This window comes from Erythrolamprus reginae, chromosome 1 (assembly GCF_031021105.1).
Source record: "Erythrolamprus reginae isolate rEryReg1 chromosome 1, rEryReg1.hap1, whole genome shotgun sequence".
Taxonomy (NCBI): domain Eukaryota; kingdom Metazoa; phylum Chordata; class Lepidosauria; order Squamata; family Dipsadidae; genus Erythrolamprus; species Erythrolamprus reginae.
In genome coordinates this window covers 92,571,751-92,599,569 of record NC_091950.1, presented here as the reverse complement: position 1 = coordinate 92,599,569, position 27,819 = coordinate 92,571,751, and the positions used below count along the sequence as shown (strand labels likewise).

General features: G+C 38.4%; 1 protein-coding gene across 10 annotated transcripts in view; it reads left to right on the top strand.

Moving 5' to 3' along the window:
• Positions 1–27,246, top strand: part of GPHN (gephyrin) — a 255,398-nt gene extending 228,152 nt beyond the window's left edge. For 7 of the 10 annotated variants that reach the window (XM_070759242.1, XM_070759271.1, XM_070759216.1 and 4 more), the window contains 7 exons: positions 2,308–2,429; positions 12,690–12,777; positions 13,838–13,911; positions 21,621–21,685; positions 22,035–22,138; positions 23,589–23,685; positions 26,245–27,246. In XM_070759242.1, the coding sequence (XP_070615343.1) occupies positions 2,308–2,429; positions 12,690–12,777; positions 13,838–13,911; positions 21,621–21,685; positions 22,035–22,138; positions 23,589–23,685; positions 26,245–26,378 (684 nt within the window). In that variant the 3' untranslated portion in view covers positions 26,379–27,246. Of the gene's footprint in view, positions 1–2,307; positions 2,430–12,689; positions 12,778–13,837; positions 13,912–21,620; positions 21,686–22,034; positions 22,160–23,588; positions 23,686–26,244 lie in introns of all 10 variants that reach the window. The other 3 variants (XR_011559725.1, XR_011559728.1, XR_011559726.1) reach the window with 1 other exon arrangement.
• The last annotated feature ends 573 nt before the right edge of the window (positions 27,247–27,819 follow it).

Sequence of the window (27,819 nt, the reverse complement as noted above, 5' to 3'; positions counted from 1 at the left end):
AAATATCTGGTTTTATAAAGAACGTGGGGTTTAAAGTTTGTGAACCCTTTTGAATTTGTGAACCCTTTTGAGTTAAAGAGACCCCAAGAAATGAGTCAAAACTTTATTTTTACTTTATTTATGGAGGAAAATGATCTAAAGATACAAAAGGTATGTGTATTTTAAGGTAGGTTTATCAGTTAATTTGAAGAGGAAATAAAAGTCAATTGTTTCAATCAGTTGAATGATTCCTAGGTTTCAGGTGGGTATCCTGCCTTATTTAAAAAACAGAATACTGGATATTCACTATCAAAGTCTTATCTTTACAACACAGGTATGGGGAAGTATGTTGTGCTTGAATACATGAGATTTCTGAGAAACTTCAATAATAAAAGGGCTTGATGCTGATCAGGCTGTAAAAAGTGTAAAAAAATAGTTCCAAAGAGTTTGTAAAACATAAGGGTAGCAGTATTGCCATTTGGGCCTGCTCTTCCGCCTATGGACCAGGACAGCTTTCCTCCAGTAATGGAACTATGAATTCTAAATCATGTCAAGCAACTCTACAGGAAAATATCAGGATATCTGTCCATGCCCAGAAGCTAAAGAAAAGGTGAACCTTGCATCAGGACAAAGACCCAAAATTCCCAAGTAATTGCTAAAGAAGAACAACCTTAATGTTTGGGAATGGCCAAGTTAAAGTCTTGACGTTAATCCTCTGGAAAAGTTGTGGAAGTATCTGACATGAGCATATCACGAGAGGAATGCCACCAATTCTCCCAAGTTGAATTATTGCGAAAGTTGGAATGAGCTAAAATTCCTCCATGCCAGTGGTGGGCTCCTGCCAGTATGGCTAATTGCGCACAGCTCTGCGGCTGTGGTGCACGAGTGCGGGACCGAGCGTAATTTTGCTTCCCGCACCTTTGCAGATAGCAAAATATCGGATGAGGTTTTTTGCTTCCCCACATGCAGGGAAGCAAAAAACCTCACCGAAACGCACGCGCACATGCGTCCCCGTGCGAGATTTTGCCAGCTGCACAGGTGTGGGAAGTAAAATTGTGCTCAATCCCACTCTCACGCCTCAGACCCCCGGAGCTGTGTACAATTAGCCATACTGGCACAAGCCCACCACTGCTCCAAGCCCATGTGCAAGACCGATCAATAGTTGGAGGAAACATTTTGTTGCACTTACTGGTGCCCAAAGAGAGGGATGGGGAAGCAGTTACAGAAAGTAAAGGTTCACATACTTTTGCCCCATACAAATATTAGCTCTGGATCATTTTCATCCATAAATAAATGAACAAGTGCAATATTTTATACATTTATTTAATTGGTTTTTTTTTATCTAGTTGTAGAACTTCTATGGAAGACTAGTTCAAGTTTAAATAATATTTATGCTGAAATATTGAAAATTCAAAAGCGATTAAAAAAATTTATGTATCACTGTATGAATCGCAAAAGTAAAAAACCCCAAAATGTCTGTGAATTATGAAGTGAGAAAAAGAAATGGCAGTGATAATGGCCAGAGATGGAATTCAATTCATTGAACAGTTAAACAGTACAAAATCAGAATGACTTTTATTTAATATTGTATAAATGGATTTTATGCCCCTGTGGTAGAATTTTCTCTCCATCATGCCCCTTACAAATCTGCTCCAAAAGATTCTTCAGCCTACACCAGGCTGCTACGCACACCTACATTGTGTAGAAAGATACAAAATGACTTTCCATCAGCAAAATCATGTGAATGATAAACATAGCTGGGTGCAATCTAGTATGTGCAGATTTGAAGCTACAGCATGTACAGTATAAAGGAGAATATTTGTAGCTTAGGGTTGAAATCAGTGGTCCTTGGTGCTCTCTGAGCTTGGTTGTTTGCTTGCAGATGTTTCATTACTCGAATTAGATAACATCATCACTGAAGCTATGTGCATGCTTTCAAAGATAATATCCCAATAGGAAATGAAAGGAAGAATGGATGATGAGGATGTGGAAAGAGAAGGAGCAGAGGGACATTTTTAATTTGGGAAAGCATCATGCAAAGCTATATCCATCCCAACCATGTAAAATGCTGCTAATAAAATTCCCCACGCTAAGATCTTAGCAACTTCTTTTAATAACTGGGAAAGTGCTTCTATTTAGACTTTTACAAATCTTCAAGAATTTTTTTTTCCCAGTAGTGATGCACACAGATATTATAAGTGAATACTAGTTCACAGTCTTAAGATCATTACATATAACAAATGTGGTTTCACGATTCAATTTATCTGACTATAATATATTTAGTTATTCTGACCCATTTTCCATATAATACTATTACTATTTTTATAGCTATTGAATCCGGAAGATGACTTGTTACCAGGAAAAATTAGAGATAGTAATCGTTCAACTCTTTTAGCAACAATTCAAGAGCATGGATATCCGACAATCAACCTGGGGATTGTAGGAGATAAGTATGTGCAAAATAACTTTGCTTTTCTTACTACAATATTATTGTTTTTAAATAGCATTATATACCTCTTTTTGTTAATTTGCTTTAAAAGACATACCTGTGTATTGCTGGGAGTTACCACTGTTATCACTCGTTTCATCCTTCTAATGGGAAAAATCTAATTTCTTATCCTTTAATTTTCCACAACTAGCTTCTCATGTTACTCTTGATGACCAGAACTTGAGATTTGCTTAAAATTCTATTATTGCATTAATAGATTGCTTTGCAGAAATCATTTTGGCCATCTCTGCCAAAACACTGAAGCAGAAATAAAGCAATGAATCCAAGAGTGGCCACCTCATGATTGGATTGGCTAAATATCAGTACAGGGCAATCATCAGCGCATTAGCATTCATGTAACCGCTTTTTGAAGATTCAACAGCACTGAAAAAAGTGCTTTATGATTGGTCCTTGCACTTATAACTGATGCAGTGTTCCGCAATCATATGAACAAAATTTGGGCAACCAGCATGTATTTACAATGGTTGCAATGTCAGGAGATCACACAAACACCATTTGCAACCTTTCCAGGGGGCTTCCAATAAACAAAATCAATGGGGGAAGCTTATAAACAATGACAAAAGAGGTTGTGAAATTGGGTGAGACTCACTTAACAAAGCATTGCTTAGCAGTCCTAATTGTGGTAGTTGTAAAGGACTACCTGCTTGGTAAAAAGGTTTCTGTGACATTATACCCAGTCAAAACATGCTGTTTTTTAAATAATGCTTTTAGGTAGACTAGATTAATTTATTTATCTGGTTATAGAGTTCAATCTGATGAATGTCATATATCATTCATTGTAATATTTTTTGTATTTTTGTTGTTTCTTCTTTGATTGCATATGAAAATGTGTTCCCTTAAATTTCCCAATTTTTAGAATCAGGAATTTTCTTATTATAGGCATTACTTTTGTTTAGAACTCAGGACATTCTCTTGAACTGCAATGAACTTTTGTGGAGGTCTACTTTTTCTTATATTAACGTATAAATGATGAGTCAGTAGGAGTTTTATTTACTTTAAAGACAATTATTTTTACATTGATTCTGTGAACTTATTTTAATTATTAGATTTATTATATATTGTGCTATTACTGTTGTGAGCCGCCCCGAGTCTACGGAGAGGGGCAGCATACAAATCTAATAAATTATTATTATTATTATTATTATTATTATTATTATTATTATTAAGACAATCAAACTGAGTGTTTAAAAACTTTTAATGTTAAAATTTCAAAATTGTTTGACCTCTTCCTTTAGCCTGGTTATCTCCTACCTACAATTTGAAAAGAAAGTTCTCATTTATGGAAAGACATCAAGATACACAGGTCCAATTGAACCCCAAATCTATGTTGCTAAGCAAGACAGTTGTTAAGTGAATTTGCTCCATTTTATGACTTTTTTGCCATTCAATAAGTAAATCACTGTAGTTCATCAGTTAGTAACACAGTTGTTAAGTGAATCTTCCTTCCTCATTGACTTTGCTTATGAGAAGGTTGTAAATGGTAAAAACATAACCTTGGGACATTACATATGTCATAAATTCTTGCCAGTTGCCAAGTGTCTGAATTTTGAGCATGTTACCATATGGATGCTGGTCGTAAGTGTGAAAATCATCATAAGTTTTCAGTATCTTATATAATTTCAAACAGTCACTAAATGAATGGTTGTAAATCAACTGTAATTCATATGATTTTTAATCAGTTAAATCCGGGATGCCAAACTCAAAGCCCATGGGTGCTTAGATCTGACCTGCATGGCTGGTCTGGAAATAGCAAAGGACCAGTCTGCAGTGCCTTTGCCATCCCAAATGGGGTCCTCTTGCCCCATTTTAACTGGGAGAGTGCTGTAGGAGGCCATCCAAACCAAAAACGGGGTCGAGGGATCTGCGCGCACCCCCCCCCCAAGCCCCATTTTGGCCAGCAGAGTGCTGCGGGAGACAGTCCAGGCCGTAAAAGCAGGCAGTCCCCCACACTCTATTTTGGCTGGCAGTGGGCTGCAGGAGGTGTTGTCCCAACTGCTGTCCATCCTTCCCACCCCCAAGCCACCCCGTGAAGGACAACTACAATACTGATTCGGCCCTTGAAGAAATCCAGTTTGACACTCCTGGACTAAATAGTTCTGCTAAATATTTGTCTACTGTCTAGTTGATTTAGACTCATATGTATGTTTGCAATCAGGTTATATTTTCTAGGCAAGCAAACAAAAACATTAATATTAAAATCAAATTAAGAGTTGCACAGTGCTGTGGGGTTGTCTCCTGATACAAGATATAAAAATACATGCTAGGAATTATAGCCATATGCCATCATTCTATTTTATATGTCTAAAACTACAGTCCATACATATTAAAGCATGGAAGCCATTGAATTTAGTAGGGTTTATTTATAGTTGGGAGGATAAAAAATGTAAACTAAAACAAGAGAGCTCCTTATTTACTATTAATTGACACTCTTCAGCATAAATCTGGGAATCAAATCTGCACAGCTTGGGTGAACAAGTTGGGATGGAAACTGGGTACAGCCCCTCCACTATTTCTCTTTTTCACTGCATCCATCAAACTTGTTTAAAACACTATCAGCATTTTATCTGAGAGAATATTGCATTATTCATTTCTCATCTTGATTATAAAAAAGAAGGGGTAATATGTTATTTGCAGAAGCCAGATTGTTTTTAAAACAGTAAATCAAGTCTATAGTTTATTGCAGTTCACCTCTGTCTCTCTTTCTCAATGGCTAAACTGAAGTACAGTTCAAGTCCCATAAATCTGCTTTACAGTTTGCAGCACTGGAGTTTTTGTGGGCTTATGGACAAGCTACTTACTTATAATCTTGATTCACTCTCTCTCTTGGTGCTAGAACTTAAGATTCCCTAGCAGGTTTTATATGCAATTTGATCACCTAAGTGATCTTTCTAGTTCTTTAAATCTCTGTAAAGAACAGGATCGGGTTTCTTGCCTCCACACCGCATAGCTCAGAGTTTACTTATGACAGCTGTACAATAAGTGCCTGACTGCAAAACTACAATATCACACAGTGAGAGGCTGCTCATCTTACCTCTTACCGGTGCACCCTCCAAGGCCGTTGCGGACGCACACCCATCGGGCGTGCACGTGCCTGTCGGCGTAAGATTTGGCTTCTGCGCATGTGCAGCAAGCAAAATCTCATGTGAGGAAGCGTGTGAGAGCAAGATTTCAGCGATATTTTTGCTTCTGCGCATGCACGGAATCAAAAAATTGACAAAAATCACTAAAAACTTGCTCACATGAGCATCCTCACGTGAAATTTCGCTTACTGTGCATGCACAGAAGCCAAATCTCGGATGGGGGCGCGTAACTACATACACATCCTGGAATTTCCTACCGGGACGGAGCACCTGACTTCACCAGCTGCATAACATTCCATAACGTTCAGCAGAAATGTATAAGCAGGAAGAATGCTTTTGTGCCTAGATAACTTTCTTGAACCCACATCTCAGGGTTGTTTTTGTTTTGTTTTGTTCACTTTCGGAAAGATTACAGATTTATTTTCCTTCTTTTCTGGGTATGTTTTGTATGACATCATGATACAGTACCATGGGGTGAGGTATCATCAGTACGCAGATATACCCACCTTTACATCTCCACCCCATGTCCAGTCAGCGAAGCAGTGGAAGTGATGTGCCGGTGCCTGGAGGCTGTTGGGGTCTGGATGGGTGTCAACAGACTCAAACTCAATCCTGATAATATGGAGTGGCTGTGGGTTTTGCCTCCCAAGGACAATTCCATCTGTCCGTCCATTACCCTGAGGGGGGATCACTGACCCCCTCAGAGAGGGTCCGCAACTTGGGTGTCCTCCTCAATCCACAGCTCACATTAGAGAAACATCTTTCAGCTGTGGAGAGGGGGGCATTTGCCTAGGTTCACCTGGTGCACCAGTTGCGGCCCTATTTGGACCGGGAGTCACTGCTCGACTACTGTAACACTCTCTACATGGGGCTACCTCTGAAAAGTGTTCGGAAACTTGAGATTGTGCAGAATGCAGTTGCGAGAGCAATCATGGGCTTCCCTAAGTATGCCCATGTTACACCAACACTCCACAGTCTGCATTGGTTGCTGATCAGTTTCCGGTCACAATTCAAAGTGTTGGTTATGACCTATAAAGCCCTTCATGGCATCGGACCAGAATATCTCCGGGACCGCCTTCTGCCGCACTAATTCCAGCGACCAGTTAGGTCCCACAGAGTTGGCCTTCTTCGGGTCCCGTCGACTAAACAATGTCATTTGGCGGGACCCAGGGGAAGAGCCTTCTCTGTGGCAGCCCCAACCCTCTGGAACCAACTCCCCCAAGAGATCAGAATTGCCCCCAACCTCCTCGCCTTTCGTAAGCTTCTTAAAACCCACCTCTGTCGTCAGGCATGGGGGAATTGAGATATTCCCTTCCCCCTAGACCTATACAATTTATGCATGGTATGTTTGTGTGTATGTTCGGTTTTTTAAATAAGGGTCTTTTAATTATTTTAAATATTAGATTTGTTATATGTTGTTTCATTATTGTTGTTAGCTGCCCCGAGTCTATGGAGAGGAGCGGCATACAAATCTAATAAATAAATAAATAAAATAAATGACTGTAAATTCATTATAGCAGGGGTCCCAAACTCCCAGTCCGTGGCTTGGTACCTGGCAGTAGCCTGTTAGGAATCAGGCCATGCAAGTGACAGGCAAGCGTGTGAGCGAAGCTCCATTTGAATAAGCCACAGCCGTGCACATGAAAACATCCCCTGCTGCAGTTGCTGCTGGTCCACGGAGCCAGAAAGGGTTGGGCACCCTTGCTTTATAGCAGTGTTGTTACAGTTAGAGACAAAGTTTCCAAAGCTCCTTTTTGATTCTTCATTTAGCGAAAATTGTGTTTTTGAAATGTTAATATCAAACATGATAAAAGCAAATTAACTGAAGAAAAAAGATTAATATTATAGGAGTGATCTGCAAAATTTGTTAATGATCTATAAAGAGAAATAAATTGGAATTGTACTGTGATTCAGCTCCCAATGCCCCATTCCCTCATGCCATATTTTTTCATAATAGCTTTTAAACTGGTAATATAATCAGGTTAATATGGTTGATTGCCAAATTCAATAAGCAAGTTACTGAACATTTTTCATATGGGATTAAGCACACCAGCAAAAATAGTGATCTAACCAAGAGAGATTTTAAATGAAGGTCAAGTAAAACTCTGCTCTACTTTGGCTCATTGAATTAAGACTTGTGTTGATTAGACTTACTTGATTTGTTAAACATGTAATGTATCTGTTTGAGACTCAATAGGCACGCTGGAAACTTAAAGTTCAACTTTAAGGTCAGGAGCTGGGGTGGCATCTGCCTCACTTCAGAGGGTGAATATTCCACAGGACAGGGGCAAAAGTTGGGAGTTCTTTAATTGATGAGATCTGCACCATACCTTCCCTGCCTGACCAGATGTGACAGGCTAAGGCAAAGCTGGTTTTGTAGGTAGCTTGGGCTCTATGCCATGTAGAGATTTATAAGTTACAGCCAACATCTTAAATGGAATTCAGAAGTAAACTGGCACCCATTGGCATTCATGGAGTAGAGATATTACATGTGTCCTTCTCTGGGCATCCTAATATAGTTTATGCAGCCACATTTTGCACCAGCTGAAGCTTCTGAATACATTTCAAGGCTAGCCCCATGTACAGCACTTGCATGTTATCTTAATGCTTCATGGGAGAAAGCTAGAAATTGTAGAGGACAAGATTATTTGCTTTTCTGCTTTTGCAGCCTTCTGGATACCTTAAAATAACAACCAGCTTCTCTAGCCTAATTCTGGTGTATGATTGTCTCAGAGCTTGTTATTTGTCTTGATCTATAGTGCTTGTTCATAATACTGCTGATTTATAATTCACTATCTGTTGCTTGATAGTCTTATTTACAAATTAAGGGAAGGAACAATAGAATAATTAAATAAACATGATGTCTCTTTTATTAGCTGTGATGAGATCACGGTTGATTCAAATATAGTCTGTGTAGAGGTATCAGAATTTGTTCTGTTCTATAAATACTACATAATATAAGAAATAATATTTCTTATGAAATAATTTTTTCCTAGCACTACTTTAACTAAATGAAGAATTGAGCCACAGAAGGATTAAATGTCTATCTGTATTAACAATCTGTTTTATTTGCTCTGTGCTATGCGGAACAATCACTAATGTTGCTGTTTGGAAATTCAGTACATTTCTAAGGTGGTCTTACTCAGAAGTAAATGTGACGAGACAGTGATGACAGAAAGAAAAAGCTAGCATTACATGTCATTTTTTGACAAAGCTGCAGTAGGCAGTCCTTTCCCTTGTAACTCAGATTGCCACATATGCACTGCATTCTGGAATATCCCAATCTTAGAAACATAGAAACATAGAAGACTGACGGCAGAAAAAGACCTCATGGTCCATCTAGTCTGCCCTTATACTATTTCCTGTATTTTATCTTACAATGGATATATGTTTATCCCAGGCATGTTTAAATTCAGTTACTGTGGATTTACCAACCACGTCTGCTGGAAGTTTGTTCCAAGGATCTACTACTCTTTCAGTGAAATCTTTGAGTAGGACTTTCCAGGAATATGCTTGAAATAAAATCTCTTTCTCCTTTTCCTTCACATTTAAATAATAATAATCAGAAGATTCTCTAGTTGTCAGTTACTAATTTATTTATTTATTTTTATTTATTACTTAGATTTGTATGCCGCCCCTCTCCGAAGACTCGGGGCGGCTCACAACATGTAAAAACAAATCATAAGCAATCAGACAAATTTAAAATATTTAAATATTTAAAAAACCCCATATGCTAACAGTCACACACACAGACATACCATGCATAAATTAAACGTGCCCAGGGGGAGATGTTTCAGTTCCCCCATGCCTGACGGCAAAGGTGGGTTTTAAGGAGTTTACGGAAGGCAGGAAGAGTAGGGGCAGTTCTAATCTCCGGGGGGAGTTGGTTCCAGAGGGCCGGGGCCGCCACAGAGAAGGCTCTTCCCCTGGGGCCCGCCAACCGACATTGTTTAGTTGACGGGACCCGGAGAAGGCCCACTCTGTGGGACCTAATCGGTCGCTGGGATTCGTGCGGCAGGAGGCGGTCTCGGAGATATTCTGGTCCGATGCCATGAAGGGCTTTAAAGGTCATAACCAACACTTTGAATTGTGACCGGAAATTGATCGGCAACCAATGCAGACTGCGGAGTGATGGTGAAACATGGGCATACCTAGGTAGGCCCATGACTGCTCTCGCAGCTGCATTTTGCACGATCTGAAGTTTCCGAACACTTTTCAAAGGTAGCCCCATGTAGAGAGCATTACAGTAGTCGAACCTCGAGGTGATGAGGGCATGAGTGACTGTGAGCAATGAGTCCCGGTCCAGATAGGGCCGCAACTGGTGCACCAGGCGAACCTGGGCAAACGCCCCCCTCGCCACAGCTGAAAGATGTTGTTCTAATGTGAGCTGTGGATCGAGGAGGACGCCCAAGTTGCGGACCCTCTCTGAGGGGGTCAATAATTCCCCCCCCAGGGTGATGGACGGACAGATGGGATTGTCCTTGGGAGGCAGAACCCACAGCCACTCCGTCTTATCCGGGTTGAGCTTGAGTCTGTTGACACCCATCCAGGCCCCAACAGCCTCCAGGCACCGGCACATCACTTCCACCGCTTCGTTGACTGGGCATGGGGTGGAGATGTAAAGCTGGGTATCATCCGCATATTGATGATACCTCACCCCATGTCCTTGGATGATCTCGCCCAGCGGTTTCATGTAGATGTTGAATAGCAGGGGGGAGAGGACCGACCCCTGAGGCACCCCACAAGGGAGAAACCTAGGAGTCGACCTCTGGCCCCCCACTAACACCGACTGCGACCGGCCAGAGAGGTAGGAGGAGAACCACTGAAGGACAGTGCCTCCCACTCCCAACCCCTCCAGCCGGTGCAGAAGGATACCATGGTCGATGGTATCGAAAGCCGCTGAGAGGTCAAGGAGCACCAGGACAGAGGATAAACCCCTGTCCCGGGCCCGCCAGAGATCATCCATCAACGCGACCAAAGCGGTTTCCGTGCTGTAACCGGCCCTGAAACCCGACTGCTGGGGACCTAGATAATCGGCTTCTTCCAAGGACCGCTGGAGCTGGAGTGCCACCACCTTCTCGACAACCTTCCCCATAAAGGGAAGGTTGGAGACTGGACGATAGTTGTTAAGTACGGCTGGGTCCAGGGAGGGCTTCTTGAGGAGGGGGCGCACAAGCGCTTCTTTATAGAGTGATGGAAAAACTCCCCTCCCCAAGGAAGCGTTGGTAATCTCCTGGGCCCAGCTCCGTGTCACCTCCCTGCTGGCCGAAACCAACCAGGAGGGACACGGATCCAGTAATATGACAGAATACTTAACTTTTTCATATTATTATCACCAGAATTGTCAAAACCTTGTCCCTATAACGTAGGCATGTTTGGGAGTTATTGCAGAAACTGAGGTGGTGGTCTGGAGACTATAATTTTATCCAGAAGGAAGGGAAAAAAACACAAGTCTGAGAAGATGACAGAAAAGAGCACTAGCTGAGATGTCAGGGGACCAAATAAACAGAAGCAGAAACAGCTTAGAGCAGCCTGAAGAAAAGTAAAAGCAAAATAAAAACCAATAAATACTGAAGTTATACTCTGAGATAGTAGCGAAGCGTCTTCCAGCCTAAAAAGAAATCTTAGAAAAGTAGAAGCAGAGCAATGCCTGAGAGCAATGGCTGAGCTATTACTATAGTCTTCTTAATAAATCTTATTAATCAGATCTCTGAGACAGCTGTTTCTTATAATAAACTAGTTTCAGTCCTGGCTGATAGAAGAAGCCTGACATTATGTATGGAATGAAGAAAAGGTCATTGGAGACTATTGATCTGGATCTTGGCAACCAGGTTTCAGTAATTCAGGAGGAAGGACAAATGACCACCCAGGGGACTGGTTATGATGGGTCAGTGGCAAATAAGTTCAGCATTAGTTCTTGGATTTTTTTAATAGAAGGACACACTTATACAGAATTTTTATTTTAAAAAGTTCACAGGGATTTAATCTAAATAATTAAATGGGCTCATTTATTTAATGTGCATAACAGGAAAAGAAAATGTTATTTTCTTTGTATCAAATTGTGCTTATTCTCAAGGAAATGTGTTTTAATTATCAGAACAGCAAAAGCAAATCCAATTTTAATCCAGTAGTCCTGGGGGTGTTAGGATAAGAATTAAAATGTTAAATTGTGGAATCTCAGCATATATTTTTTTACCAGGGTTAACAGATTTGATTTTTCATTTTCTTTGTTGCTTTTACACTGCTATCATGGTAAGAATGAAACTGTTCTAACCAATGTATTTTTTTATAAATTAATTTGCCACCTGTCTCATAGTGAAAAGATGGCAGGAAAAAGGCAGTTATACAGGGCATAAGGCTGAAAGTACAAAATTGTCTGCCTAAAGGAGGCCCTCCATAATGCAGGACCTATTGTTAATTAGCTGCAGTAGTATGTATTATAATCAAAACAGCTCTTAAGGTATATTGCACCTATTACAGTGAGTTAAATTTTTATATTAAGTTTGAGTAATAATTTAAGAGTAGCAAGTGAGAAGAAATGGGACTATGGGATTTGATAGAACAGCAGCAGACCCTTTGCTGTGAATAGGATCTTGTCAAATGCTGATAAGACCAATCTGTAGCCATAAATAAGAATAATTTCATGAATAATTCAGTCTGAGCAGAATACTTGGTGTCTAGTAACAGCTGTGGAGTAGGAATGAGAAGCCACAAATATCATGGATCTATCCCATTTCAGTGGTTTGTATTTTTGGAGACTATTTTTTTATTTCTAAGAAATTATTAATCTTCCTCCTTTTCTCACTGCTGCTTAACTTTCTGCTATATATGATTTATAGTAGTGTAACCTTGAAGTGGCTATATTTCTCCCTTGAGAGTCCCTTGAGAGTCAGCTTGAAATAGTTTATTGCAGACCAGTGAAATCTCTCCTGCATTCAATTAATATTCCCACTAAACATACAAAATTCTGTGCCTCCTGTTACGATCTTCTTGCTCTTGAAATTTATATTCTTCCTGCTGATAAAAATAAAAGTTATAACTTTCTGTACTTCTTCCTTTGAAGTACATAAAAATCTACACGTACGTTAGCGTTAATCTATTTTCATATTGTCATCCTACAGCCCCGATGATTTACTTAATGCCTTGAATGAAGGAATCAGCCGTGCTGATGTCATCATCACATCAGGGGGGGTGTCAATGGGAGAAAAGGTATGTGTGGTGGATGGTATTGGATCAAAGCACATGTTAAACCATTAGAAATAAGTAATAGAGAGAAATCTTCAGGTACCAAAATGGAATCTAAGGATCTGATATTAAGGCCATCAAAAAGTAATCTTGTAGCGCTGCCCAGTATTCAAACTCAGCATGGGTACCCTTATTCTTCTCATTGATTGCTCCTTTCAGGACAGCTTATTGCCATCTCCTTATCTCAAATGTAAACTTTTCTGGTAGTATCTGCAATCTCTGGGAAATATGTGGTTTTTTAAAGAAGCATCTAGCAAGTGCAGAGCGCTGCTGATGCCAAATTCAAAGCAGTCTTTCCTGATTCAAACACAGTCAACATCTGTGCAAAGTCTAAATGTTCTGGATGGTGATGTTACCCTTTTCTTGTTAGAGGAATACAGTAGTATATTGGACAAAAATCTGAGCAGTTGATACTGAAACATCTGAGCAGCTGATACTGAAACATCTGAGCAGTTGATACTCCTCTTCATAAAGGAAAAATAGCATTCTATCATCTATGTAAAGTTACACTTTTGTGATGCCCTTTCGTATTGTTACCAGTTTTATTATGTTGTTATGTAGAAATATTTATATTGACATAATTTAAACATCATTTGAGATTATATTCAAATTCAATAAACTGGGGTGTGCAATCTTTTTGCCAAGACTTGCAAAGATCTGAAGAATCGGTTGGTAGGGTTGAAAGAAGTCTTGAGTAGAATCAAAATTGGGAAGTTGGTGAGATTGGGGTTTTTTTAATGTTAAAAAACCCTTTCTGATACATTGCCCTCTCTTAAGCTGTAGGGAAAACAGCATTTATTAGATGTTTGATGTGATCTTTTGCACAGATGGTTTGAAATTTGAATTTACAAGTACATTATCTTAGCCTGCAAATTCCAATTGCCTATTCTTGAAAAAAATATATTTATCTATGTCTTTGATCTATGCCTCCTTAGCTTTCTAGGACTGGATGATGCTTTAATTCATCTTACAAATATCTTAATTAATACCTTAGAATCCTTTTTGTTGGTTTTTTTCCAAATAGGACTATCTTAAACAGGTGCTGGATATTGATCTTCATGCCCAGATTCATTTTGGCAGGGTTTTTATGAAGCCAGGGTAAGTAATATTTCTCATGTAGCATAATCTGGACAATATTGAGAGCTTGAATGCTTTGCCTAACAACCAAGAAATCATGTTCTAATAAGAAATATGACATTGTCCCCTTATTCTCCAAAATTATTCCACTACAAGTGCTGCTAAATAATCATGCTAATTACTAGTAAGATATCTTCATATAATTCACTGTAAATGGTGCAGAAGAAGAATATTTTACATTTCCTGTTAAAATAGAAGAACCTGTTGAAAACAAAAGAATGAAGTAGTACCAATCAGATAAGACCTCTTTCTTAAAAATCATGGATGCTTTTAAATATTCACTTAGATTGTTTGAGAGGGTTTCCTGCCTGCCCAGCATTTTTAATACCTAACCAAGGCTTTCTCATTCTTTCCTTGTGTGGTCAGCTCAACTCATCTTCATTTAATTTTGTGCCCCCTCCTCTTTTTTTCATTAATTTCTGTTTCTATGTTTAGCATGTATTGCTTCTTTTTTTGCTGTTCACACCAAAAGAAAACAGTGGGAAGAGACACATTTATTCGTTTTTCTGCAACTAACAATTGGGAATTGTTTAATTGAGAGAATTGGTATATGCAGACATGGATCAGTCAGCTTTGAAAACAGGATACTTTTACAAGTAATTCACTTTAATGAGCAATGATTCAGTTAAGATAATACACACACGCACACTCATTTACATCATACATATATACATATATACATACATACATAAATGAAAAAGGATAACCTCCAAACCTCCACAACTGGTTTCAACTGGAGTTGACAATCAGAGGTTGGCAAAGTGAAAGAATTGGGATGTGTACTTATGTTTGTAATTTTTTTGTCAGTTCAGGGGGATCATTTTAAACTCAGAGTTGTCTTCCTTTTAAGTAAATATTGTAAATATTAAAAGTTTATCAAGATGTCTCTCTGGCCTATGTCAGATGAGGAGCAATAGGAAAAACTGAAAGGGGCAAAGAAAGCTCGAAATGTATAATAATAATAATAATAATAATAATAATAATAATAATAATAATAATAATAATAATAATTTATTAGATTTGTATGCCGCCCATCTCTGAAGACTCGGAGCGGCTCACAACAAACAATATATACTGTATAAATCCAATGTTTTAAAAAAAACAGTTTTAAAAAACCCTTATAACAAAAAGCAATCATACAACCCAAACAAACCATACATAAGCCATAATAGCTGAGGGGTATATACCAATTTCCCCATGCCTGGCAACATAAGTGGGTTTTCAGTAGCTTATGAAAGGCAAGAAGGGTGGGGGCAATCCTAATCTCCGGGGGGGAGTTGATTCCAGAGGGCCAGGGCCACCACAGAGAAGGCTCTTCACCTGGGTCTCATCAAATGACATTGCTTAGTCAACGGGACTCTGTGGGACCTGGGATTCGTGTGGCAGAAGGCGGTCCCGAAGGTATTCTAGTCCGATGCCATGTAGGGCTTTATAAGTCATAACCAATACTTTGAATTGTGACCGGAAACTGATCAGCAGCCAGTGCAGGCCGCGGAGTGTTGACAAGACATGGGCATATCTAGGAAATCCCATGATTGCTCTTGCGGCCGTATTTTGCACGATCTGAAGTTTCCGAACACTTTTCAAAGGTAGCCCCATGTAGAGCATTGCAGTAGTAGAACCTCGAGGTGATGACGGTATAAGTCACTGTGAGCAGTAACTCCCTGTCCCAATAGGGTGCACCAGGCACCCTCCTCGCCACAGCCAAAAGATGGTGCTCTAATGTTAGCTGTGGATTGAGGAGGACGCCAAGTTGCGGACCCTCTCCGAGGAGGTCAATAATTCACCACCACCCCACAGGGTAATGGACGGACAGATGGAATTGTCCTTGGGAGGCAAAACCCAGTCACTCCATCTTGTTAGGGTTGAGTTTGAGCCTGTTGACAACCATCCAGACCCTAACAGCCTCCGGGCACCGGCACATCACTTACACTACTTCGCTGACTGGACATGGGGTGGACGTGTATAACTGGATATCATCGGTGTACTGATGATATCTTACCCCATGCCCTTGGATGATCTCACCCAGCAGTTTCATGTAGATATTGAATAGCGGGGGGGGAAAGGACCGACCCCTGAGGCACCCCACAAGGGAGAGACCTAGAGGTTGACCTCTGACCCCCCCTAACACCGACTGCGACCGACCGGAGAGGTAGGAGAACAACTCGAGAACAGTGCCTCCCACTCCCAACCCCTCCAGCCAGCGCAGAAGGATAACATAGTTGATGGTATCGGAAGCTGCTGAGAGGTCAAGAAGCACTAGGACAGAGGAAAAGCCCCTGTCCCAGGCCCGCCAGAGATCATCCATCAACGCGACCAAAGCAGTTTCCGTGCTGTAGCCGGGCCTGAATCCTGACTGTTGAGGGCCTAGATAATCAGCTTCTTCCAAGGACCGCTGGAGCTGGAGCAACACCACATTCTCGGCAACCTTCCCCATAAAGGGAAGGTTGGAGACTGGACGATAGTTGTTAAGCACGGCTGGGTCCAGGGAAGGCTTCTTTAGGAAGGGGCGCACGAGTGCCTCCTTGTAAGGGAGCCGGGAAGGACCCTCCCCCTCAAAGAAGCGTTGACAATCTCCTGGGCCCAGCTCCGTGTCACCTCTCTGCTGGCCAAGACCAACCAAAAGGGACATGAATCCAGTAAACAGGGGGCGGAACTCACAGCTCTAATGGCCTTGTTCACTTCATCAGGTGTCACCAGGTCAAACTCCTCCCAGACAGATGGACAAGGACGAGCCCCAGTCACCTCGACTGACTCGTTGTCAGCCAAAACTGTGATCCAATCAGAGTCAGGGTCCATCCAAATCTGAGCAACTTTATCAGCCAAAAACAAGTTAAATTCCTTGGCACTACTCTGCAAGGGCTCCCCAATCCCCCCACTCCCAATTAAGAAGGGAGTGGGTCACCCTGAACAGAGCGGCCAGGTGGGATTCCGCTGATGCAATCAAGGCGGCATGATATGCGTATCTTGCCACCTTGAGCGCCCCTTTGTAAGTCTTAATATGAGCTCTTACAAGTGTTTGATCAGACTCAGATTTACTTTTCCTACATCGTTTCTCCATACGTCTCTTCTGACATTTCAGCACCGGGAGTTCCTCGGTAAACCAAGGAGCTCTCCGGGATCTAGTGCCACAGAGAGGTCCCAACGGTGCAATCCGGTCAAGAGCCCCTGTCACAGCCCTGTTCCAGGCCACGGCAAGGGACGCTGCCGAACTGTGTACAAGTGAATCTGGTAAAACCCCAAGCGCTCTCTGAAAGCCCTCAGGGTCCATCAGGCGTCTGGGGCGAAGCCACCTAATCGGTTCCACCTTCCTGCGGGGGAGGATTGGAGCCTCGAAGTCAAGCCGTAGTAGAAAATGGGAGAAACAAACTTTAATCTGGCATCAGATTTATTTAATAAAACAAGAAGCAGGAAGGACTGGACTCTCCCACCCTTTCCCTTCATTAAAACATTCAGATGATTGATGATATGAAAATGTCTGTCTGGACTACACACCCTTGAGAGGAATGATGATCTGACCTGAATATAAAGGTTTTTGTGTTCTTAAATTAGCTCAAAACTTGTGGCCTCAACCACAAAAATTGAACATTTTAGAGCTACACAGTGGTGCAAAGGTGTCTTTTTTTTGTTTTCAAAATATCCCTTGCATCACACGGTTTTTAAAATATAATATAATATAATAACCTGTTTAGTTGTGGGAAAAGATAATTTCTCCTCCTCTTGCAACATTACCTCCAGCTTCTCTCTCTTCCCTTATTTTTCTCACATACTCAGGCTGATCAGGTATTATGATTTACTAATTCATATAAATTGACGTTTCAGGGATTTCTCAAATATATTTTATAACTTCATTTTCTAGTGCTGATATGCATTCAGTGATATTTTTTTAGAGATGACTGGAAATGACTAAATAAAACAGCCTTTAATAATATAGGGGAGAAAATGAGTTGATCCCTCTAAAATAGTCAGTGATTGAGATGGGCTGCTGTAGAAACTGAATAAATTATTTTTTTATTTTTTTATTTTTTTATTAGTTATTTTTTTATTTATTTATTAGATTTGTATGCCGCCCCTCTCCGAAGACTCGGGGCAGCTAACAACAGTATAAAAAGACAATGTAAACAAATCTAATATTAAAAATAATCTTAAAAACCCCAATTTAAAGAACCACTCATACATACAAGCATACCATGTATAAATTCTATAAGCCTAGGGCAAAGGGAAATTTCAATTCCCCCATGCCTGACGACAGAGGTGGGTAATACATAAATACATAAAGCAGAGCCATATTTTAATGACAGTAGTATATAATTTCACTAGCAGTAGCATTTCTTCGTACAGCATTCTCATATATTAAATATCCAAATGCTAAACATACTAATCCAAAACATACTGCTATTATTCAGAGTTCACATTAATATTTGATGTAAGAATCCAAATTTCTCTGGCCTTTCAAAAGGTACCTGGTACAGTATGTTGGTATTGTTTCCTTAAAGTTGGCAGGAAGATCTTGGTTTCACTTTCCCATCAGCCACCTGATTATAACTTAGGAAGTCAGACTGTTACCTTAATCATGTACACAGGGTAAGATGCTCCCATTAACTTATTTTCTTTGAAAAAATCATTTTAGTGAAGTGAAAAAATAAGAAAAGTGTGAAAAGAAATACAAAATAGATAAATAAAGAAATGGTTTCTGATTTTCTGTGCAGCGGTTACAAACATATACTCTTCTCTTTTATTAAAATTTCACCATTATTATATTCTTCCCATAATCAGCCTTTTTAATCAGCAGATCCATAAATCACCAGTCCATAAGAAATTTGCCAGTCTTTAATTAAAGTACTTGCTATCCTACCTCAGATTAAACAGGTCAATTCTGCCATTCTATCCTCTTTACAATCCATTCCTCCATTGTGGGTGTTTCAGTATTTTTCCATCTTTGTGCATATAGTATTTTCACTACAATTACCATATGCAAAGCCAATTTTCCCCTAAATCTTTTATAATTATCCACAAATCCTAATATTAACATTTCTTATTTTATCTGAATGGTTAGTCTTTAAATTCTTTGTATCATTACAGTATATGAATTAGTATCCAATACCTTTTTGTTTTTTCACAACTCCACCATGCGTGGTAAAAGGATCCTTTATGTTTTCCAGTTTCAACATTGATAAGAAGTACCTTTATATATCTTATTTATTTTTTCTAATGTCATATACCAACAGTACATCATTTTATAAAAATGCTCTCTTAAATTGTAATTTAAATATGGATTTCAGTTCTTTCCACCACATTCTCTCAGAATAGAATAGAATAGAATAATTCGTTTTATAGGTCAAGTGTGATTGGACATACAAGGAATTTGTCTTGGTGCGTGGGCTCTCTCACTGTACATAAAAGAAAAGATATGTTCATCAAGAATCATAAGGTACAACACTTGATGATAGTCCAGGTACAAATAAGCAATCAAATCATATTAGGAGCCCGATAATATAAATTGTAAGGATACAAGCAACAAAGTTACAGTCATACAATCATTAGTGGGAGAAGATGGATGATGGGAACGATGAGATTAATAGCAGTGCAGATTTAGTAAATAGTTTGACAGTGTTGAAGGAATTATTTGTTTAGCAGAGTGATGGCGTATAGAATAGAATAGAATAACAGAGTTGGAAGGGACCTTGGAGGGTTTCCAGTCCAACTGCCTGCTTAGGCAGGAAACCTACACCACTACAGACAAATGGTTATCCAACACCTTCTTAAAAACAGTATTGAAGCATTCACAACTTCTGGAGGCAAGCTGCTCCACTGAATAATTGTTCTGTCAGGAAATTTCTCATTACAGTTTACTTCTCTCCTTGATTAGTTTCCACCCATTGCTTCTTGTCCTACCCTCAGGTGCTTTGGAGAATAACTTGACTCCCTTTCCTTTGTGGCAGCCCCTGAGATATTGGAACACTGCTATCATGTCTCCCCTAGTCCTCCTTTTCATTAAATTAGACATACTCAGTTCCTGCAACTTTTCTTCATATGTTTTAGCCTCCAGTCCCCTAATCAATTTTGTTGCTCTTTTCTGCACTCTTTCTAGCATCTCAACATATTTTTTACATCGTGGCAACCAAAACTGAATGCAGTATTCCAAGTGTGGCCTTACCAAGGCATTATAAATTGGCACTAACACTACACGTGATCTTGATTCTAACCCTCTGTTTATGCAGCCTAGAACTATGTTGGCTTTTTTGGCAGCTGCTACACAGTGCTGGCTCATTTTTAAATGGTTGTCCACTAGGACTCCAAGATTCCTCACAGTTACTACTATTCGACAAGGTACCACCTATACTGTACCTTTGCATTTTGTTTTTCTTTCCTGAATGTAGAACTTTACTTTTTTCATAATTGAATTTCATTTTGTTAGATAGTGCCCATATTCAATTTTGTCAAGATCCTTCTGTATCTTAAACCTATCTTCTGGAGTGCTGGCTGTTCCTGCCAACTTGGTGTCATCTGCAAATTTGATGAGTTCCCTATCTATCACCTCATCCAAGTCATTGATGAAGATTTTGAAGAGTACTGGATCTAAAACAGAGCCTTGGGGTACTCCACTGCATACTTCCCTCCACATAGATCCAGTTCCATTGAGCACTACACATTGAGTGTGGTTGGTCAGCCAGTTACGAATCCATCTGGTGGTGATGCTGTCTAACCACATTTTTCTACTTTATCTAGCTACTAGATTCCAGTAGTAGGTTATGGTCTACTTTATCAAATGTCTTACTGATGTCCTCTGGTTGACTAATTTTGTCATTTTGTCAAAGAATGTATTGATGTTTGACAAACCCATGTTGGCTTGCTTTGTTTGCTTCTAGGTATTCGCTGATTTATTGCTTGATTGTCTTGATTAATCCAAACCAGAATTCTTAGCCCATTTTATAATCCACTCTTTAATTTGTTTGTATCAAATCTCAGCTAAAGTTTATACATATTAGCAGTCACACGTTCATTTTGTGTACACATTTCATTTTCAAATTCCTTTTGTTTTTCAGTTCCCATTACTTTTTATCTATAATAAATCTCCCTTAATTGTGCATATGAAAACCACTGAAAACTAAATCCTTTTGCAGTAAATTGTTTTTGTGAATTCATCCCATTGATTTATTTCCAAATTATACAGTTGCACGTCATTAAAGAAAAAAAGGTAAAATACTTTGAAAGTGCTTCATCTTTGGAATGTTAATTGCATCTCATTGAACAATGAAATGTAATTCTTAAACACTAGGAAGTGAAGTTGGAGGGTCTAGTAAAGAAGCAGTTTGAAACATTATTATTAATATTTTAATTGTATGGTAAATAATTAGGTTACAAATGAAAATAGTTATCTTGATGTACAATTTAGTATAACAAAGATGAATTCATGTTGAAAAAATTAACAAGAGATAGCCAATTTGATGCATTTTATTAGCTAAAATCTGGCTTTCTAATGGGAAAAATGATGGAATTGTGAAGTATTATTAATTCACATTTTTATTTCCTGTGTAGCATTTTATGAGAATTTTATGAGTTGTTGAAGATAGCAGAATTGGGGCAATAGAAATATTTAATGTTATTGACAGAATTTATAATTAAGGATTTAGTTCATAATTTTGACAATTGGCATCATCACTTCCTAGGTTACCTACAACCTTTGCAACCTTGGATATTGACGGGGTAAGAAAAATCATCTTCGCGCTCCCAGGTAAGGTATATTAAATTATAAATCTCTTCATTCATGTTCATGCATTCCAAATGAATTTCTAACCAAATGTTGCAAATTGTCATGTACCTTACTGCAAACATCTTAGTCATGCTGTCTAACATTATATCTTCCTTGTGTAACAACTACAATGGTCTTATTTTTCTGAACCCAAAGTGTTTTTTTTTAATCAACTATGCTATTAATTATTCTTGTTCATCAAATATCCCTTAATTTTTTTTAAAGACTCTTGCTAGGAAACACAATTTAGTTCAGCAGTATCAAATACAGTATTCTTATTTTTGAAACAATTCTCAAGTAATTTATCAGACAACTGTTTCTTGATCTTTAGGGAACCCTGTGTCAGCAGTTGTTACCTGCAATCTTTTTGTTGTCCCAGCACTGAGGAAGATGCAAGGAATTCTGGATCCTCGTCCAACTATTATAAAAGCCAGGGTAAGAGTTTTCAAATAAAAGGTGAGTTTTTGAGGTGCTCTGCTTAGTTGCACTAGTATCTCAGAACTGAAGAAATAACCTTTAAATAGCCTAGAGTTCAAATAATTCAGGTGAGGTATTGTAAAAAGAGAAAGCATTACATTTAAAATGAATCATAACTATTGAGGGTGGACAGTATTTGATCTTACTATTGATTTTTCTTTTAATTCTAATAGAATGTGGGTACTCATATTTTGTCAGTAGAATAAGGATATGAGGAATAATTTACTTCTAAAGAAAGAAATGCACAGTTAAGAGTCTTGGTCATGCAGCTAATCGCTACACCTCCAAATAATTTTTAGACAATATTTTAAAGTCCACATTAGTGAATTTTGCAAAGACTTAAAGTAAGATTTTCGTCTTGCCGGTCCTAGTCCTCTCTCTTTAGGCCAGGGGTGGCGCAGCAGGTAGAGTGCAGTACTGCAGGCCATTAAAGCTGACTGCTATATCTGCAGGTCAGCGGTTCAAATGTCATCACCGGCTCAAGGTTGACTCAGCCTTCCACCCTTCCGAGGTGGGTAAAATGAGGACCCGGATTGTGGGGGCAATATGCTGGCTCTGTTAAAAAGTGCTATTGCTAACATGTTGTAAGCCGCCCTGAGTCTAAGGAGAAGGGCGACATAAAAATCAAATACTTAAAATAAAATAAAAACAAACAAATAAATATTTTTTTTAAAAAAGGAAGATTAAAGTCCTCGTGTGCCTGAAATAGTTGATAAAAAGCAAAGAACAGTTCAATCCTGAGCAGTTTCTTGCCCAAGGAATGTCAGTAATGGACAGCTGTTTCCTCCCCAACAACCCTTTTAAAAACTATGAGCTATCTAACTTCCCTTACAGAAATCAGCAGTGTAAAACTATTTAAGTTTGCAAAGTGATAACAGCATTGCAATTTGAACTTAAGTTTATAAAGATTTATACAGCTTCTACAAATCCAAATTTCACACACATAAAAATGCTGATTTTTTTCTTGAAATAGAAAAACTATTAATTTGTTCCAGTGCCTTATAATCTTTCTAAATTCCTTTTTACATTTATCGGTTTTATGTATTATTTCAGATTGCATAGCTTTTTTTACTAATCATAGCTAAATATTTAATAGGTTTTTGAATGGAATTTTATCTACTCCATTGTCTTTCTCTCTCAAACCTTGTTTGGTTTAGAATGTCAAAAGTTGCGTAGGCAACAATATTGTTTGGGGAAAGGGTCAAGGACACATGATAGGATAAATCCATAAAGATATTAAGAGTGAAGTTTGGGGCAAAACTAACATACATGTATATGGTGTACTTCAATTAATTAATCTCTTTGTTTCATACACGTTATTTGCTTCTATGAGCTAAATATGTCCCCTTGAAGAGGGGCATTTTAAATTTCCTAATGTCATTATATTCAATTTGTGTGTTTTCTACAGTTATCATGTGATGTAAAATTGGACCCTCGTCCAGAATACCATCGGTGCATACTGACTTGGCATCACCAAGAACCACTGCCTTGGGCACAAAGTACAGGTTAGTGCTTGCAACCTCTTTCTGCCTTTGGCAGTGTTTGTCGAGTTCACAAGTTTGAAACATGAAATGCAACAAAACACGAATGCTTGGTATTTTCCCTTAATAGCAAATTAATATTTGAAATAATAAACAAAGACACGTAACAGTAAAGGAATTCCCCTCCCCAGCCTTTATCCTTTCTTGTTTCAAATTATATTTGAATCTCACCCAGATATAAAATAAGCAGGCATGAAAATCTTCTGATTGTTTCAGTCTCCATTATGTGTATATACAATTATACTGTATAATTGATGCAACTTCTATTTGCCTTTTGAAGTCTTGACATCAAATATTTCATTGTATACAGAAAAGATCTAGGTTTGGTGGGAGAACATATTTTATTTACATTTTATAAAATTGAAATATTTACTTGACTGTCAGGAGCATCATTTCCTTTAAGTACTAAGTAATTAACAAAATTGGTGTTTCCTGATACAAAAATTCATGAACCAGATGTCTGGCTAGGGAATGAAATAGGTATTTTAATTTTGCATCTGGATTCTTTATTTACCAGTACTTGGGGGAAACGTTCATTTTGAAAACCAAAACAAGCTTAACTTGTTGTGTACAGCTTGGTGCAAACCCTTCAATTATATTATTATATCCAATATTTTCCTTTTCCAATCACTATTAGTAAGTATTGCAAATAATTCAACAAGACCCTTAGCTTCTGAATAAAACATCTTTCTGGACCCATTCCTTGAGACCATCCAACAGGTAGTCAGTCACAAGTTCAGCCTGGCTGCTTTACAGGGTTAGGGAGTAGATGCAGGGGAACATTTTTCCTACAAGAAAAGCACCTCATCAAATGATTTGCACAGCCTTTCCATACAGTAGGAATCTCACAGAAATAGTTTGAAGTGGTTAGAAGAGTGACTTTGTAGCTGTCATAACTTCTTATTTAATACCCTCTCCCAAAATGCCCCTTCTGAAATAAAAATGCTAAGCATGCATGTATGTATGTTTCTATGTATAGAATGCAACTTCAAGTAAGAATAATTATAATGTCTGCATGTTCATGCTGCCAGAGTTACTGTCAATATTGAGCTTCTCTACCCATATTTATGTTAGAGGATTCTTCCGAAGGATTAAAAGTCTTCAATATTGCAGTAAACGTTTTAAAGCTTTAATTGGGCCTCCATCATAAAACATAATACTGTAAATTATTCTTTGTACATTTATGGAATCTGTTTTGTAGTCGAAAGGATTGTTATCAGTTCTTCTCTGGAAAGCTGTTTCAGTAGTCTTCTTAGGAGCATGTGAAATTGTGATATAATTACTGTAATGGATCATTTATCATTTATGTTGAGAAAATGGCACTTTAAGCATCAGCCCTTGAATACTTTTAAATGAGTTTGTAACAGGCGTGGGTTCCAACTTGCCTCGTTGCCGCTTTCCTCCCTCCCGTACCACGTGGGAGCGGGTGCACTTTTCCTGCATGCACATACGCAGTAACAAAAGATCGGGGGCGGGGGAGCCAAAAAAAAAGATGGTGACTGCGTGCACAGTGCCGTAACTCAACTTCTGTGCATGCTCAGACCAGCACTGACCGATCCTGTTCAGTGACGTCCTTATGATGTCATCAGAGGGTTACTACCAATTCGGGCAAACCAGTCCAAATCGGGAAGAATCCACACCTGGTTTGTACTTAAAGAATGCATGGTTCAGCATGGAACACATTTTATAAAAGTTCTGGCATTGATTAGTTGGTTGATTGATTAATTAATTAGCACTGACAGCATTAGGGAATACAGACCAATGGTGTGATTCAACAAACAGGTTTCCTATATTCCCATGTAAAAGAAAAATAGTTTAATTGTGTTTTGTTTCCTTATTTTTCCAAGTGTCTCTCAAAAAAGCCTAGCTGAAAAGTCCTTCATTGAAAATGAAGAAGAGATTATTTTGCAGTTACATTACTGTATTGTGAAAAGAGAAGAGCTGTGCCTTGACAAAACGGACACGTGTTGCCCAATGCAAATCTCAGATTACCACCAGTGCATCCTAGAAATAAATCAGATAAATATCTTAATGTTGATTTATGTTCCAACAAGTTTATTATGATAGAATTATTTTAGAAATGCCATTCCGTTTATTTTATTATAACAACTATTTTCAGTGTTATTATTTGTCTGTTTTTAAATTCTGTAATATAATAATTACTATAATTAATCCTTGGAATGTATTACCACAAAATGAAGAGATAAGTATCAGTTTAGCTTTCAATAGACTAAATCATGAAACCTAATCCATTTTGGATTACCAAAATAAATTACTGTAAACTGCATTGGTGGCTATCAGTAACATCTATATGCTTACACATTTTTTAAAAAAATTGCATATCCCTAAAAGAGAAATAGTTCTGATGTTATGCACTGTGCTTTGGTTTCCTATCAAATTTAGGTGGCTGTAATGAGAAAGAATACTGTGCCTGACCACCTGCAGCAATAGAGTTGTTGTAATACAGGACTGTATTAACCTATGGCCTTTGCTCTGCTAATGAATCTTATTTGCTTTCTATAGGGAATCAGATGAGCAGTCGTCTGATGAGTATGCGCAGTGCCAATGGACTGTTGATGCTACCTCCAAAGACAGAGCAGTATGTGGAACTTCATAAGGGAGAGGTGGTTGACGTCATGGTCATTGGAAGACTATGATGTTACCAGCAGGAGAGAAGTTTTGATGCATGTCCACATATCATTGACTGTATCCTGTAATATGCAACGGCACAGCTAGTTTTTCTGAATTGGATAAAAGTTGATCAGTATAAACACCTTGAACTATATTTCAAATGGATTTAAATAAATACCTTTTAAAAAAAACCTTCAAAAACAAATCTTAAAAGAATTTATTCTGATTATATCAAAGCAACTTTTTCATTTCTTGCAATTGCTTTGTGTGTTCAATGCTAGTTCCAATAGCAGTAGCTTTTAGTAGACAGCGGTAGGTGCCTGCAGAACTTGTGTTTTTTCTCATCTTTAAGATTCAACTACTTATGCTCTTAAAACAAGGCTGTCTGCTTATTTATACTAGTGTAGACAACACTTGGATTTTCCCTTATTAGTATGCTTCATAACTGCTTCACCGAGAGCTTCTGCTTGTTCTTTATCGTATCTCGTGTTGATGTGCACAGTGCCAAAAGCAGAGTGGCTGCCCTGGGAACCCGATCAAGCCCCAAGGTTTTCCTCCTTGCTGCGCGTTCAGGGATACCTGTCATCCCAGCAGCCACCCAGCTCAGTACTATTGGGCAGTAACTGGATACCTTTTGTTTAAACAAACAACAACAACAAAATTGCTTCCTTAAGTGCTGACAGCCTTTTTAACCAATACATTTAAAATGTACAGAATTAAAATCTTTAAAAAAAAATCAAAGACTGATCTTGTACAGATATTAGTGTTACCAGCATTCATGTGGAAATTAAATAAGAAATAAAAACTAATGTTAAACAACTCTGTACCATAACATTTTCTGTAATGATACTGAAATTTAAATGAATAAAAAAAATCCTGAATCATTATTTAAAAGATGATTGTGTTAAGCCTGTTTTCAGTCTTGGGGAAAGAGAGGATACCATGGTTCAAAAATTAAATGAGCACAAATATACTGCTGATGCATAAATGTTGAATTTAAAAGGTTTTAATAAGGTTGTGTTATTTTTCTTGAGTAATCTTAAAACTGCAATCCTTGAAAGATACTTTAACAGTACAATTTATGAACATCACAAATACAGATTAACTTAAAAATATAGGATTTAAATCATCTAAGAAATTGACATAAGTGAATGAAAATGTTTAACTACTGTATGGAATATTTCTATATTTTAAAAATTATGTGCCTCAGGAACACTATTGCAGTTAAGTATAATTGACCAATAGTCATTTGCATAATGTGACACTTCTAGGTGTTAAGAAGTGAATGAAATAATTTCAGTATAAGAGAACTAACTTATTGCTTTCAGGATGCTGCACAGTGAAAAAATATTTTTAGTTCAGGTCTTCCCCCTATAGCATTATTGCTCTCATGACTGCTTAAAATACTGATTTTTTAAAAATTCCATAAAGAGGTACATAAATTATAGTTCGCCTTAAGATAACATT